The 15,595-nt window shown below is 40.7% G+C and overlaps 1 protein-coding gene across 3 annotated transcripts in view; it reads left to right on the plus strand.

Moving 5' to 3' along the window:
- Positions 1–15,595, plus strand: part of agl (amylo-alpha-1, 6-glucosidase, 4-alpha-glucanotransferase) — a 71,320-nt gene that overhangs the window by 36,258 nt on the left and 19,467 nt on the right. For all 3 annotated transcript variants that reach the window (XM_016993165.2, XM_008109236.3, XM_016993164.2), the window contains exons 16-24: positions 3,447–3,602; positions 4,005–4,155; positions 4,744–4,868; positions 4,962–5,074; positions 6,058–6,192; positions 6,672–6,802; positions 9,496–9,632; positions 9,755–9,888; positions 10,717–10,892. In XM_016993165.2, coding sequence (XP_016848654.2) covers positions 3,447–3,602; positions 4,005–4,155; positions 4,744–4,868; positions 4,962–5,074; positions 6,058–6,192; positions 6,672–6,802; positions 9,496–9,632; positions 9,755–9,888; positions 10,717–10,892 — 1,258 coding nt within the window. The remainder of the gene's footprint in view (positions 1–3,446; positions 3,603–4,004; positions 4,156–4,743; positions 4,869–4,961; positions 5,075–6,057; positions 6,193–6,671; positions 6,803–9,495; positions 9,633–9,754; positions 9,889–10,716; positions 10,893–15,595) is intronic.

Below are 15,595 nucleotides of genomic sequence, written 5' to 3' on the forward strand. Positions count from 1 at the left end.
TATAATAGTACAAAAATAATCATATACATTACAACACAGATCAGAGCAGACAGGGCGGGCCACATGAACATTTAATTAAAAACTCGGGAGAGAGAGGCATATAAATAAAGAGAACAGGGGTATAAGATGGAACAGTCCAGACAGTCCAAAGAATAAAATCCAAGGGGAGTAATCAAAGGTATATAACATTTACTCCCCGAAGGCACATCGAAAAAGCCATGTTTTTAGATCTTTCTTAAAAGCCAATAAGGTGGGGGCTTGCCTGATCTCAGAGGGCAATGAATTCCACAGTCGGGGGGCCACAGCAGAAAAGGCCCTCTCTCTCGTTCCCACTAGACGGGCCTGGGATAAAGGCAGTGGCGAAAGAAGGGCCTCCCCGGATGAGCGGAGGGATCGAACAGGTTTATAATAGGAGATACGGTCACGAAGGTAGGTGGGTCCCAAACCGTTTAGGGCCTTATAAATGATGGTATTCACCTTGAATTGGGACCGGAAGGTGAACGGCAGCCAGTGGAGCTCCTTGAACAGGGGAGTAGATCTCTCCCTGTAGCTCGCCCCTGTAATTAATCTGGCCGCCGAGCGCTGAACCAGTTGTAGTTTCCGGGCCGTCTTCAAGGGAAGCCCCACGTAGAGCGCATTACAGTAGTCCAGTCTAGAGGTAACTAAGGCATGCACCACCGTGGTCAAGTCAGACTTCACGAGGTATGGTCGCAGTTGGCGCACAAGTTTGAGTTGTGCGAAGGCCCTCCCGGCCACCGCCGACACCTGAGCCTCAAGCGTCAGCGCTGAGTCCAGAAGGACCCCCAAACTGCGGACCTGTGATTTCAGGGGGAGTGCAACCCCGTCCAGCACAGGTTGCCACCCAATACCCCGATCCGACGCGCGACTGACCAGGAGGGCCTCTGTCTTGTCAGGATTGATCCTCAGCTTGTTCCTCCTCATCCAGTCCGCCACAGCGGCCAGGCACTGGTTCAGCATCCGAGGGGCTTCCTTGGATTCAGATGGAAAGGAGTAGTGGATTTGCGTGTCATCTGCGTAGAGATGGCAACGCCCTCCAAAACTCCGGATGACCTCTCCCAGCGGTTTCATGTAGATGTTGAATAGCATGGGGGATAGAATAGACCCCTGCGGGACCCCACAGGTCAATGGCCAGGGGTCCGAGCAGGAGTCCCCCAACTTCACCATCTGGGAACGACCCCCCAGGAAGGACCGGAGCCACTGCAGCACAGTGCCACCAAGCCCCATCCCAGAGAGCCTCCCCAGAAGGATACCATGGTCGATGGTATCGAAAGCCGCTGAGATGTCCAAGAGAACCAGCAGGGTCACACTCCCCCTGTCCAGCTCTCTGCGGAGGTCATCCACCAAGGCGACCAAAGCCGTCTCGGTACTGTGCCCAGGCCTGAAGCCAGACTGCGAGCAGTCCAGAAAATCAGTGTCATCGAGAAACTCCTGGAGCTGCTTGGCAACCACCCGCTCCAGCACCTTGCCCAAAAATGGGAGGTTGGAAATTGGTCTGTAGTTGTTACAAATAGATGGATCAAGCGAGGGCTTTTTTAATAGTGGTTTTACTACCGCCTGCTTAAAGCAGGATGGAACTGACCCCTGAACCAAAGAGGCATTTATTATGGTCACAAACCAATCCAACAACCCATCTTTGGCCAGCTTGACCAACCAGGAGGGGCAAGGATCCAGAGCGCAGGTGGTCGCCCTCACAGACCCAAGAATCCCCTCCACGTCATCAGGAAGACTGTTCGGAAGCTTCAAGTAGTCCAACGGGCGGCAGCCAGAACTCCTCTGCTACGTCAGCTCCATTGGCTGCCAGTCTGCTACCGAGCATAATTCAAAGTTCTGTCTTTAGCCTATAAAGCCCTAGTAGTTCTCAACCTGGGGTCCTCAGATGTTTTTGGCCTTCAATTCCCAGAAATCCTAACAGCTGGTAAAATGACTTGTTTTTCTGGGAGTTATAGGCCAAAAACACCTGGGGGCCCCAAGTTGATAACCACTGCCCTAAACGGTTCTTTAATGTATATGTTTTATTTGCCAGGATATTGTTGTGTTGTATGGCATCAAATTGTGACTTTATATGTGCCGCTCTGAGTCCCCTTTGGGGTGAGAAGGGCGGGATATAAATATGGCAAATAGAAGCTTCTCTTAGTGCAGAGTGTAATGGTCAGAATTTTAACTGGAAGCACTAATTCTATTTCTATCTGCCTGCTGCTTTAGTTCTGCACCCAATTCAAAATTGAGGTGCTTATCATTAAAGCCCTAAATTAGTTATTTATGTATGTATTTTATATGCTGCATTTCTCCCATATGGTACCCAAAGTGGATAACCACTTGAAAAAAGAACTTACTTCACTATTAGCTTATCAGCACAATAAGACTGCTAGATCAGTGCCCATTCTCCACATCCTCCTTCAGAAATGTAGATCATTACATTTCTATAAAAAGAGAAAATGGGGTTTTTTTAACAACTGTAACATTGGAGTTATGGAGTTCTCTCTTCAGGATGTTATGCCTGACATCAAGTATATTGATTTTGATGTGTCAGGCAATGACGTTTTTATTTCTCTTACAGACTTTTACAAGATTTGAATGTATTAAATATTTTAAACCTTCTACGTTTCCACATTTTTAACCAGGGATGGGAAAAGTTCAGCCTCTCATTTTACAGCTCCTAATGCCCCTGAAAATCTTCTCACCCTCCCCCCAAATTTATTTGAAATGTCTGTATAATTTTCAGGAAATTCCTGCCATACTACTATGAATAAAACTCTCTACCCCACTCTCACAACGGCCCCCAAACCCGCCCAATAAATCCATTGTTCTCTGAAGAGGTCTCAAAATGGTGGCAGGAAAACATGCAGAATCATTTCCCACCATCATTTTGAGATGGACTGCAGGGGAAAACAGAGATATTTGGGCATGGTGGAGAGGTCTGGCCCTGTGGGGAAGTTTTCTGGGAGGGAAATGAGCCTCTTCCCCCAACAGCCCACCCTGTTCTACACTTTGATGGTTGTTTTAACTGCATTCATATCTCTACTTATTCAAATTTAAAAATTGTGTAAATTAGTAAGAGTTAAGTAAATATAAGTTTAAGGAGGTACTACTATTGCAGCAGAAGAGCCATGGTGGTGTAGTGGTTTAAGTGATGGATTCTGGAAGAGCATATTTTAGTTGCTGCTCTGCCATGAAAATCCTCTGGGTGACCATCATGTTATACTTATTTACCCTTAGAGAAAGACAATGACAAACCTTCTCTGAATAAATCTCATGTAGAAAACCCTATGAATAGGGGTCTCAGTCATTCAAAGGAAAATTGAAAGCACTTGACAGTAACTGTTGCAAAATTGGTACAAATATATGTCAGGCTAAGAATTCGCTTATGATATAATCTTTAGAAATAAAAGCAATAATACAGTTGTTACTTTTTAATTTATATGCAGATTTCTGTGGTTGATGAAGAACGTTTTTACCCAAAATGGAATCCAGCAGCAACACCTTTGACACCTGGTGAAGTTAACTTCAAAACTGGAATTATAGCAGGAAGGCTGGCTATCAACAGACTGCATCAAGAATTAGGAGCAAGAGCTTTTAACCAGGCAAGGAATGGAGGAGTTAACTCTAGAGAGTGACCAGTTGGCTCAGTTGTCATGTCACTGTGGGGAGAATGGGTGGAAAGCAGGAGACTGAAGATATCTGAGGAAGTAGATATAGTTCAGATAAAAGCACCAATTGGGGCATAGAGTTTGCTAGTGTCGTCTTCTTGATCAGGATGACACCATCTCTTTTGGCACTTGGTCAGAAGAAATTCATTCAACTTATATGTAAATTATAGTCCAGTTTTACCATTTGCTGGAATGCACAGATAGTCCAGGACCACTAAAACCCTGAACCTACCTTAGTGTGTTCTGGGCAAGAGTTTTGATACCAATATTATAATGTATAACCGGCATAATAAATATATTGAAAAAATCTTCTTTGCAAAAAAAAATCATTCTTAGGTATTTGTAGATCAAGTTGATGAAGATATTGTGGCTGTGACGAGGCATTGTCCTAACACACATCAGTCTGTTGTAGCTGTTTCCCGAACAGCTTTCAGAAATCCCAAGACGTCCTTCTATAGTCAAGAGGTTCCCCAGATGTGTATTCCAGGTAATATTCTTCCTCAAAAGGAAAGGTGCTATAATTGTTTCCAGTTTGCAGTTGGGCATGGAATATAAGGAAGGGTACATGGCAGTGAAATAATAACCCCAGGATTGATGCAGTTGTTTAATGTTTGATGGTTTAATGTTTATGTCTTATGTCTATGACTGATGTTTTATAGTTTTAAAGGTTTTAATTCACAATTATATGCTATTTGCCACTCACCATGTTGTAAACCACTTTGAGTCCTCCCAGGAGGGAGAAAAGCAGAATAGAAATGTAAATAATAATAATAATAATAATAATAATAATAATAATAATAATAATAATACATGCTGATCTTTCACCCTTTTATCTTTGTGTTTGGCTTGGAGTTCTAAAAATAAACACACCTCTTTCATTGGGTATATGATCTCTTCATACTTGTGAAATGTGTTCCTTAGATGGTTGTGGTGGCTAATGGGTGATCAAATTAATCAACCCTAGCCTATTGCATAGCTCGCTTATTCACTTGTAAATGGGTTTATTAATCATAATAATAAATGTATTACTTGTTGCCATCCACAAGTTGTCTTTTCCCTTGCACCCCTTGCACAGGGAAGATTGAAGAAGTGGTACTTGAGGCTAGGACTGTTGAGAGAAACGCTGGTCCTTATAAAAAAGACGAGCATGCAATCAATGGATTGCCCGACTATACAGTTGAGCTCCGAGAACATATTCAGGTAGCTATATCTTCCTATTTTTCCATTTTCTTCGAAATGAGACCACCAGATTAAAATGGCTTACTATTTTCACCTTTTTTATTTTTGTGACAGCTCACCGAAAGTAAAATCATACGACAAGCTTCAGTTGCTACAAAAGGTCCTAATGAATTTGTCCAAGAGATAGAATTTGAACAGCTAACTCCAGGAAGTGTAATTATATTCAGGTAAAAGTGATTGCTTTCATTACACAAAATATTTGGTGGCTGCTATACCTAGCACAATAATTTAGAATAGATTACTCTAAAGGAGTGGAGAACTCCAGCTTTTTAGATGTTACTGAATTTCAATTCCCATCAGACCTAATTATCAGATCTGATAATAATAATAATAATACTGCCTCAAGTACCACCTCCCAGCAGTAAAGAACTGGTGGGATCACAAACCTGCAAAAGTATTCAAAAATGAGCACACAAAGATACTGTGGGACTTCCGAATCCAGACTCACAAAGTTCTGGAACACAACACACCAGACATCACAGTTGTGGAAAAGAAAAAGGTTTGGATCATTGATGTCGCCATCCCAGGTGACAGTCGCATTGACAAAAAACAACAGGAAAAGCTCAGCCGCTATCAGGACCTCAAGATTGAACTTCAAAGACTCTGGCAGAAACCAGTGCAGGTGGTCCCGGTGGTGATCGGCACATTGGGTGCTGTGCCGAAAGATCTCAGCTGGCATTTGGAAACAATAGGCATTGACAAAATTACGATCTGCCATCTGCAAAAGGCCACCCTACTGGGATCTGCATGCATCATCTGAAAATACATCACACAGTCCTAGACACTTGGGAAGTGTTCGACTTGTGATTTTGTGAAATGAAATCCAGCATATCTACCTTGTTTGCTGTGTCATAATATAATAATTATAATAATAATAATAATAATAATAATAATAATAATAATAATAATAATAATAAAACTTTATTTATATCCTGCCACCATCTCCCAGAGGGACTCGGGGCGGCTCGCAAAACATTCAAGGCGTGACATACAAAATACAACAAGTGCAAAACAAAACATAGACAATAAACAGTCAGCACTGATGGGTATTGTCATCTAACAGCATTGGAGGGCTCTAAAGATGTCCTTGTTCCTAAAGATTTTGTCAGAGTGTCCACATTAACATGTTAATTGGTGCTAATATTTGTAGAGTTAGCCTTGACCCAAAGGCCCAAGATGCTGTAGGCGTACTCCGGAATCACCTGATCCAGTTCAGTCCTCACTTTAAATCTGGAAGCCTTCCCGATGATGGTTCAGAGGCTATACTCAAAACAACTTTCTTAAAGTAAGTACACTATTTAACTATAATGTTAAGGAAGGGTTGAGGCTGAGGGCTGAGGAACACTCTACTTCCCCAATATACCTGCAAAAGATACTAGGAAGCTGTGGGATTCTCCAGAGCAGATTTTCTTAGAGTGCAAGGACATGCAGCAGAGAGGAGAGAGGGCAAAAGTCTGCTGCAGAAATATGTTCATGCAGTTCTTGCTGATAGCAGTAATGTTATCTTTGGCCATATATAAGATGGTAAATTAGAGTAGTGAGCATAGATTCATATTAATAACCAGGCCAGAATGGTAGGCTAGGTTGATCACTACTTGATATGAAGTAAATAAAAAGGAGTGTGCAGTATCTCTGCATCTTGAATCTGTATTGTTACACCATTCTTTAGTTAATGTTAAGCCTATGCAGTGCCTTCATCATATATATATTTTAAAAATAACAAAGAATATTTTCTAATGTAGTCAATTTCTGATTCTTCCTCAGCATTGCATCAAAATTAACCTTGGCAGACCTGAACCAGGTACTATATCGCTGTGATTCTGAGGAACAAGAGGATGGTGGAGGATGTTACAACATACCAAACTGGACACCCCTTAAATACGGTGGCCTTCAAGGTGAAAATTCTGGCTCTTAAGTTCTCCTAACTGTAACTGTCTGCATGCTTTCACTCTGTAAACCAGGCATGAGCGAACTTCGGTCCTCCCCGTGTTTTGGACTTCAACTCCCATAGTTTCTAACAGTCAGTAAGCTGGTTGGGATTTCTGGGAATTGAAGTCCAAAACACCTGGAGGACTGAAGTTTGTAAATGTAAACTAAAGGCAATGCATTTGCAAGGTAGTCTGCTTTATTGAGTGCATTACAAATATCCATCCTATCTTCGTTATATGTCTAGTAGCCTCAGTCACAAAACTTGGTAGTCTGCCTCACAAGCTATTTGGCTTAGTGAGTGACACTAAATCAGACCATAATTTAGTTACTTAAATGCTTTTTGAATTGTCCTTCATCCTTCCAGTTTTGCAACAAGACAGTGGACAAAAATAATGATATACATTATTGTCATCAAAGCAAAATGAAAAGAACATTCCGTGATTGAGGTGCCATAATCAAGCAAGGTTTTTCCCTTGAGGGCACATGGGATATTGGAAGAAGAATCTCTCAGTGTTCCTAAATAATGGGGGATATGCAGGAGGCATTTTGCATATATTTGAGTCCCAAGCCATGGGCTTTGAGGGTAGTTGGGTCTTTGAATTGGCTTCTGGAGGCAACAATTCTCCCACAATAATCTTAATATACTTTTGCCTTGATTATCAGTTAGAACATGAACTCCCTGTCTAGGAACAGTTTTAACTGGTGAATCAGCAAAAACTGATAAAAGGCACTCCAAAACACAGAAAGCACCTGAGCTTTAAGTTATTGTGCTATATCGAGAAGAACCCCAAGCAGCGAACTTGCTCTTTCAGTGTATCCAGCCTATTACTGACTCTAACACTGATTCAGCATCTGTACAATCTCGCTTACCTCAAATAGCAAGGAGAAATAGAACTTGCATATGATCAACATATTGGTGGCATTTATATGCAAATCTGGTAATAACATCACCAAGTGACTTCATGCAGTTATTACAGAATGTAGGAAATAAATTCTTGTGACATTAATTAATACATTATAGAGCTGAGTAATAATCTTTTAGTATCAGTTTCTGAAGCCAACCCTGCAGGTAGGAATAGATTCACTACATTACTATGCTTCCAATGTGCAGCCTTTAAATCCAGTTCAATAATAATAACTTTATTTATATCCCGCCACCATCTCCCAAAAGGGACCCGTGTCCAAGAGGGTACATGGTTGGTGTTATCAAAAGCTGCCAAGGGGGGCAAGGCATATCATCAACACAGTGATACTCCAAGAAAGGTCTGCATCTGAGGCAGCCAAAGTCTTCTTAGTACCAAATCTAGCTCTTGGATTTGGTCTGTATAATCTCCTACCTCCCACAGCATCTAGTTTAAGTCACTACCATCTTCTGATTGTTCTCACCAAAGAAGAGGAAATGTTAATGACCAGAAAATCTTTTTCAAGGCCTCCAGGATCTCCCAGAAAGTTTTTTCTGTTGCCTTTTGAACTTTTTTTTTTATTTGACTACAGGATGAAAAAGATACTAAAAGACCAGCTTCAGTAGATTTGTATTCTCTAGTAAAGGCAGTACTCTCACCTGACAAGCATGACAAACAGTTGGCCTTCCTCACTGCAAAATACAGACAAACAAGTCTCCATTCAAAATCTGTCTAGTGCTTCTACTGAAGCAGAATCAGATGGCGCACTAGGCAACAAGTCAGGCCAAAAGCCAAGGTTTGTTGTTGGCTTACCATTCTGATTTTCTAGGAGACCAAACACACCAAATCAATTGCAATGCTAAAAAACTCACATGTGGCACCTTAGTTTGGTGAGCTACTGACTTGGCAAGAAAGACCTAGCAAAAGCAATATAGTGGCATTGACTACTGTGCCAACCTGTTCATGATGCAACAAATTGTCAAGAAGTTCTGATTTTACTGTTATGTTCACAGTGGTTCACTGTCCTTAAATGCAGTCTAATTTTCTCGATTTTCTCAAAGATGAGCCTCAAGAGCAATTACTATTTCAATAAACTGCTCGTATTCCTCAAGGATTGAGGCAACTGATATGATCTTGTCATCTAACATATCTGAGAATCTAGACCAATCTGCCTTTCTGAAGGTGAATCTTTGTTTAAATCAAACTTCCTGAGGTCTTATAGTTGGGAATAATTGGCATATTATCAGCCATTGCTGTGTGTTTGTTATTGGTAGTCCCACTGATTTAGTGCATTGTCGCACAATTCTGTCACTCATAAATAATAGGAGTTCTGGGTTATATTCTCGGTGCCATCTCCCATTGTTGTAGGATAGTGGGAGCTTACTATCATGTACAAGGAATAGTTTATGTGATTCAGCCCAGGAGAGGACAGCCTCTCCATTTTTATCCTCCTGAGCATAGCCCCATATGTGGCTATGGCTGTTAAAGTCACCAATTACTACCACCCTTAGGTGCCTATCAAATTTGTCAGTGTAGGTTTGTGGATTGTCTATTCCCTTGGGGGGAGTAGTGGGCACTACTATCACAGGGCTTGGGTTCACATGAGTGAATTGATCTGAATCTGTCATGATCTCGGTTCCTTGTCTTTTCATTATTATTTTTTTGTAACTTTTGTTCTGCTGTATTAAAACCTTTACCCATTGCTTCTGATAGTTTCTTGACCTCTAATACAGAGCCATGTTTCTTTGGGCTTTCAGGAATAATGTCAGTGATGGCAGACATACGACCAAAGAATGATTTGGGGCATCCTTTCTGTGGCAACCTGCGAGCTGGAGATTGGATGATTGACTATGTGAGTGATCGTTTAATCGCTCGTCCCGGAGCCTGCTCTGAAGTAAGTTAAACAACCCAAGAAAAAAAATCCCTGTAAGATCAAGTGTTACATTTAAATTTTCAAGAACTAACTTTAATTTAAAATTTAAATTCAGTGTTACATTTTTATTCTTTGTGTCATAGGTTGGAAAGTGGCTGAAAGCAATGTTTATCTACTTGAAACAAGTTCCTCGTTACCTCATTCCATGTTATTTTGATGCCATATTAGTTGGTGCATATACAACACTTCTTGACTTGACTTGGAAGCAGATGTCTAAGTATGTTTTTTAATAATATGAATCTTTTATCTTCTTTTCTAAAGAAGCTCAGGAGATACTTTGTAGCAATTGGTTGACTCAATTCAAAAGAGGTTCTATCTGTCAATTTTCTGAGTCATTTAAAAAATAGCTGTAGTTACACTAGAGTTTAACACTAGAGGTAACAAATAGTAGGCTCTTAATACATCAGTGTTGGAATTTTATTGATTATTCCCAGTTGAAATAGATCAATTGAATGAATTGTTGATTGAATAGTAAATATGTAGGTAATTCCCCTGCATTAATCTGGACTAACTAGAATTTAGGCCCATAGATGTTAATTCATTTACCTAGTGCAGTACTTTGTTCATAACCAGTGTTAATAAAGTAAGCGTCACTGTCTATTCTTCAATCACCTATATACTGAAATCCCTGGTGAGGGAACCATACAGCACCCTCCTAGCTCATCATTATGCTTATCAGTACTAGAAAAGCTGGCACATTGAAGTTTGTGGAAATTTTAGTTTATATAATGTCATATGTTCACTGATAGAATGGGGACTGAGAATTCAAAATGCATTCTGGACAAAGTGCTGAAATCTGCTGAATTTATCAAATCTGAAAAACTAAATCCACCATATCAGCCTAAGCGGGAGGGCAGCTATCGATTTTGAACAAGGGCTACGATAATTAAATGTACCATAGTTGCAATAGATGTTATTTGCCATGATGCTACATCAACAACAATAGGAACAAAATTACCACTGCTTTTTTCTACTTGTCCTGATATCTGAAAAAATGGGAACCAGTTTGTGCCCTTGAAATAATCACTGTTAATTTAATTTACAGCTTTGTTCAGAATGGCTCGACGTTTGTTAAACATCTTTCCTTGGGTTCAGTCCAGATGTGTGGAATAGGAAAATACCCTTCTCTGCCACCCCTGTCGCCTGCTTTACAGGATGTTCCTTATCGTCTGAATGAAATTACAAAGGAAAGAGAACAGGGCTGTGTTTCTTTAGCAGCTGGTAAGATGGGAACACCATTTGTGGGTTCCTGAAACTCACAACTTTGCAAATACAGTAGAGTCTCCCTTATCCAACATCCAACGGGCCGGCAGAATGTTGGATAAGTGAAAATGTTGGATAATAAGGAAAAGCCTATTAAACATCAAATTACATTATGATTTTACAAATTAAACACCAAAACATCATGTTTTACAATGTTTGCCACTTGTTTGGGAGTGTGGCTGCACTTGTGTTGTTGTTGGATGTGTTGGCCTGCTGTGTGTTGCTGCCTAGGAAAACAGCTGTGGATCCAGGCAGGAGGCAAACTGCGTTGGATAATACAGAACATTGGATAAGCAAAGGTTGGATAAGCGAGACTCTACTGTAAGTGTAATATTTTGAATTGCAGTATTTTGAAGCTTCTTTGCATAGCAGAAATAGAAGTTCTTTAGTGAGAGTTGTCAAATCCTAGAGTCCAGGAGGTAATTCTACCCATTCATTCAGTAACCATATCAGCTCCCCAAAAAAAAAACTGAATATGAAGATTAATCTATTAGTGCATTTACACTGTAGAATAATTCAGCTTGGCACCATTCTAACCACCATGGCTCAATACTGTGGAATCATGGGAGTTGTTGTTTGACTCTTTGGCAGAGAAGGCCAAAGATCTTGTACAACTACAGCTCTCAGGATTCCATAGCATTGAACCATAGCAGTTAAAGTGGTGTTAAACTGCATTATTTTTACAGTGTAGATACAGCCTATGGGTTGCATAAAACCAAACATAGCGTGCATCTTGTGTAAAAGTAGAGTTCCCATTCTTGGAAGCTTCTACAAACAGCAAAACCCAAGTTTTTGCAAAAAACAAAATCAAGCATGGGGGGAAAAAACTTGGGGAACTGCACATAACATTCAGGTTGCAAAGATTCGTTTGCTTGCTCTATAGAGACACAGGGATCCTGGGAGATCTGTGGGGCAAAAATTACAAACCCAGACAGCGCTGTATGGATTGAAAGAATCATGCCAACCTAGAAACCTATTTTGGGTTCACTGACAAATGCCTGTCTTGCGCTTACCTAATGCAACAGCCAGGGATAACAGCTGAATCTCTGAAAAAAGAGACCAATGTTCCCTAGCTTTTTGTTCTCCAGTTGTGTTGAACTACAGTTCCCATCCCATCATTTTCAACCAATATGGCAATGGTGATTGAGTGACCAGTTGTTGTAGTCCAAAGCATTTGGTTGGTATTATCTTGGGGAAGCTGAAATAAACTCCAGTATTTCCCCCTAGAATAGAAATCCATTTTTATATTGACCACAAAGAAGAATTATATGAGTAATTATGGTGAATGATTTTGTGGTTGAGTAGTTATTCTTAGCTGAAAAAATGCAGACATTTTTGCGGATTTTTCTTTTGGTCAGAATGACAAGCAAAGCAATGGCTTTTTGAGCATTTATTTTAAGTGTGTGCATTTATAAGCTACTCTTATGCTATGTTGATTCACTGTTGATAAGATTTCTGTTTCTTTTAAATGGGTTCTGCAGTCTTAGAATAATACTGTTAGTTCATACTTCATGTATATGCAGTTTTCCTTGAACTGCTTGTTGCATTTCTTGCTTTAGTGTACTTCTTGCTTTAGTGCTATCATTTCTTTCATTGACTCTGTCTTAGATGCTGTTTCCCATTTTACCAGAACTATATTATCATAATATTGAATGAATGAATGAATTGTTTATTGTACTAGCCATAGGCCATGACATCAGTAATATACAACCTTTATAAACACTTTCCAATAAAAACATTAAAACTTATTCAAAAATTAAAACTAGCTCTTTAAAATTATGATAGCAGCAACATAACAATGACAGTGTCTGATTTGTATCATCCCAAACCATCACCATTTCCATTTCTGTCCTCAAGTATGGATTTTGCTACCTTAGCTCTGATCTTTTGGGCTGCAATTGCAAATGTGGCAACCTTTAGTGTTATATTTTTGGAATAATCTGCTAGCAAGTCACAGATCACAGCAGATTGTTGCCATGCTGCCCTTTCTTCCAAGAGTGTTCCCAGGAGATTTTTCCTCGGATCATTATACAAGGGGCAGTGTAGAAGATAGTGTGTTAGATCTTCTTTTTCCCCTGTGCCACAAATGCAAAGTCGTTGGACATGGGGGATCCCTCTGTATCTTCCCTCCAGCCAGTTGGAAGGCATTGTTTGGGAGCGCAGGGCTGTAAATGCTTTCCTCAGGACTGCAGACATTAGGTCTTGAAGATATTGCTGACAATATTGGTCACTCTTTAGTCGGGGATACCAGGTAGAGAAACCTTGCTGTTTACTAATCTGCAGGTTGTCAGCTGCGTCCATATCAAAGATTTTGTCTCTGATCGCCTTCTTGTCTAGATGTATTAGAGTTGTTGTTGACCCATCAAAATACTGATGGAGCAAGGCTTGCCAGTATTGAACTCACCCTCCTCGCTTATACTGCTCCATCATGCATTGCTTTGTTATACTCTCATCCTCCATTCCCAGAAGTCTCTTCCCGTATGAGATGCTAAGCTTATGCATTCTGGCCTTAAGTGAGGGAAGATCCAATTCAAGCCTTAACAAGGCACCTGGAGTCCCAGGGGGAAGGGCTAAAAGAGCTCTTGCAAACTTGTTCTGAATACATTTAACCTGTTTTGTATTACCCTGTCCCCAAATTTCTGCTCCGTATAACAGCTGAGGTAAAATCTTAGCAGCAAAAATCTTTACTGTGGGACATACCAAGGAGCCTCCCTTTGTTTTCCCAAAGGTTAGGATTGATTTCACTGACCTCCAAGCAGATAATTTGGCTGCCTCTATATGGCTCTTCCAGTTCCCATTATATGAGACGTGTATGCCCAGGTATTTAAAGCTATGACACTGCTCTATTGGGTGGCCATCCAATTTCCATTCATGTATTTGCTTCCTTTTGGAAAATACCATCACTTTGGTTTTAGAGTGATTGATCATCAGCTTCTCTTGTTCACAGATTCTACTTAGTGACCTCAGAAGTCTCCTGAGACCTATTTGCATAGTTGACAGGAGGACCATGTCATCCGCATACAACAAGACTTGAATTTTCCTACTACCTCCTAATGGAGGGAAGTGGTCAGGGGAGCTCAACTCAGCAACTAGATTGTTTATGTAGAAATTAAACAGAAAAAGGTGCTAGCAAACAGCCTTGCCTAACTCTTCTTTTTGTTTCAATGTTGCTCGATAGCTTGCCTGACAGACCTAACCTCACTCTTAGGTCTGTCCCCGAATATAGCTGATGCAATAACAACAACAGTCGTCTATCCACATTAGTCTTTGCCAACTTTGCCCACAAACGCTGTCTGTCAATTAAGTCAAAAGCTGAGGTAAAATCCACAAATGCAGTGTATAGGCACCCCTTTGGTTTCTTCAGACTATTTTGGATTAGGTGCGAAAGCACAAAACATTGGTCTATTGTGCTTCTGCCTTGACGAAATCCGGCCTGTTCTTCTGCAATAATATTATTCTCCTCTGCCCAGCTATGTAATTTATTTAACAGAAACCTGCCATAGATTTTTGACACTACATCCAACAGGCTAATAGGTCTATAATTGCGTGGGTCCTTCCTATTGCCTTTTTTATATAGAGGGACAATTATACTAGTTTTCCACCCATTTGGGATGATTCCTGTCTGGTTGATATATGTAAACAGTCTGGCCAGGATAGGAGCCCACCAGGTGATGTTACATCTAAACAATTCGGGCGGTAGCATATCCTCTCCTGGGGCTTTTCCTGTTTTTAATTTGTGAAGCAGGCCTTCGATTTCCTCTGGAGAGACTGGTGGCCAATCGGGGGGGTTAATGGGTCTAGACACATCCTCGGCAGTCTCTGGGTCACTGAATATTTCTCCAAAATAAGTTTCCCATGTGGGTGCTGCAATTTGAGAGTCTAGATGAGGTTGCAAGGGCCTTAGCCCTGAATGCACCATATTCCAGAATTTGACCTCGTCCTTTTGCCTAACTGCCAGATCCAGCTTTATCCAATTTTGCCTGTTGAATTCAAGTTTCTTCCTTTTTAGTAGGGTTTTATATTGTGAACGGATTTCACTCAGGCTTTTATAGTTTTGTTCAGTCCCATTTTTGTTGGCTGCTCTGATGGCCAGGGATAGGATCTTTTTTTGGCTCCTGCATTCTGCATCGAACCAGCTTCCCTTACTGGACTTGTTGACTTTAGTTGGTTCTGTGTGAATCAGGTACGGTATAAGGGAGATAGTAATTTGCTGATAACCCTCTATTGGGTCAATAGTACATTTGAGTATCTTATCTTCAAGTTTCCAGAATAGGTCCATTAAGTAGGTCTATAACCTTATCGTTCAAGGGCTCCGACCACTTGAGTCGTCTGGGTCCCATGGAAACCAGGTCCAGTGGATAATTATTTGACACTCTGTACTGCTCTACATCTGTTTTTATGACTAGTTTAATGGGGTGATGGTCACTTTCTGGACGTATGTCTACTATAAAAGTCTTGACTGCTGGCAACAATCCAGGTGAGATTATAAAATAATCTAGAACACTTCCCCCCCCCCCCCCCCTTACTGAGTGATAGGTGTATAGTCCGGATGATTCCTCTAGATGGCTGCCATTCATGATTAATAAAAATGTTTATAGGCTAGTAAGAAAAGTTCCAGCCCATTCTTATTGAATTTCACATCTCTCGAGTTTCTATTAAGT

Source organism: Anolis carolinensis, chromosome 4 (assembly GCF_035594765.1).
Source record: "Anolis carolinensis isolate JA03-04 chromosome 4, rAnoCar3.1.pri, whole genome shotgun sequence".
Lineage (NCBI taxonomy): Eukaryota > Metazoa > Chordata > Lepidosauria > Squamata > Dactyloidae > Anolis > Anolis carolinensis.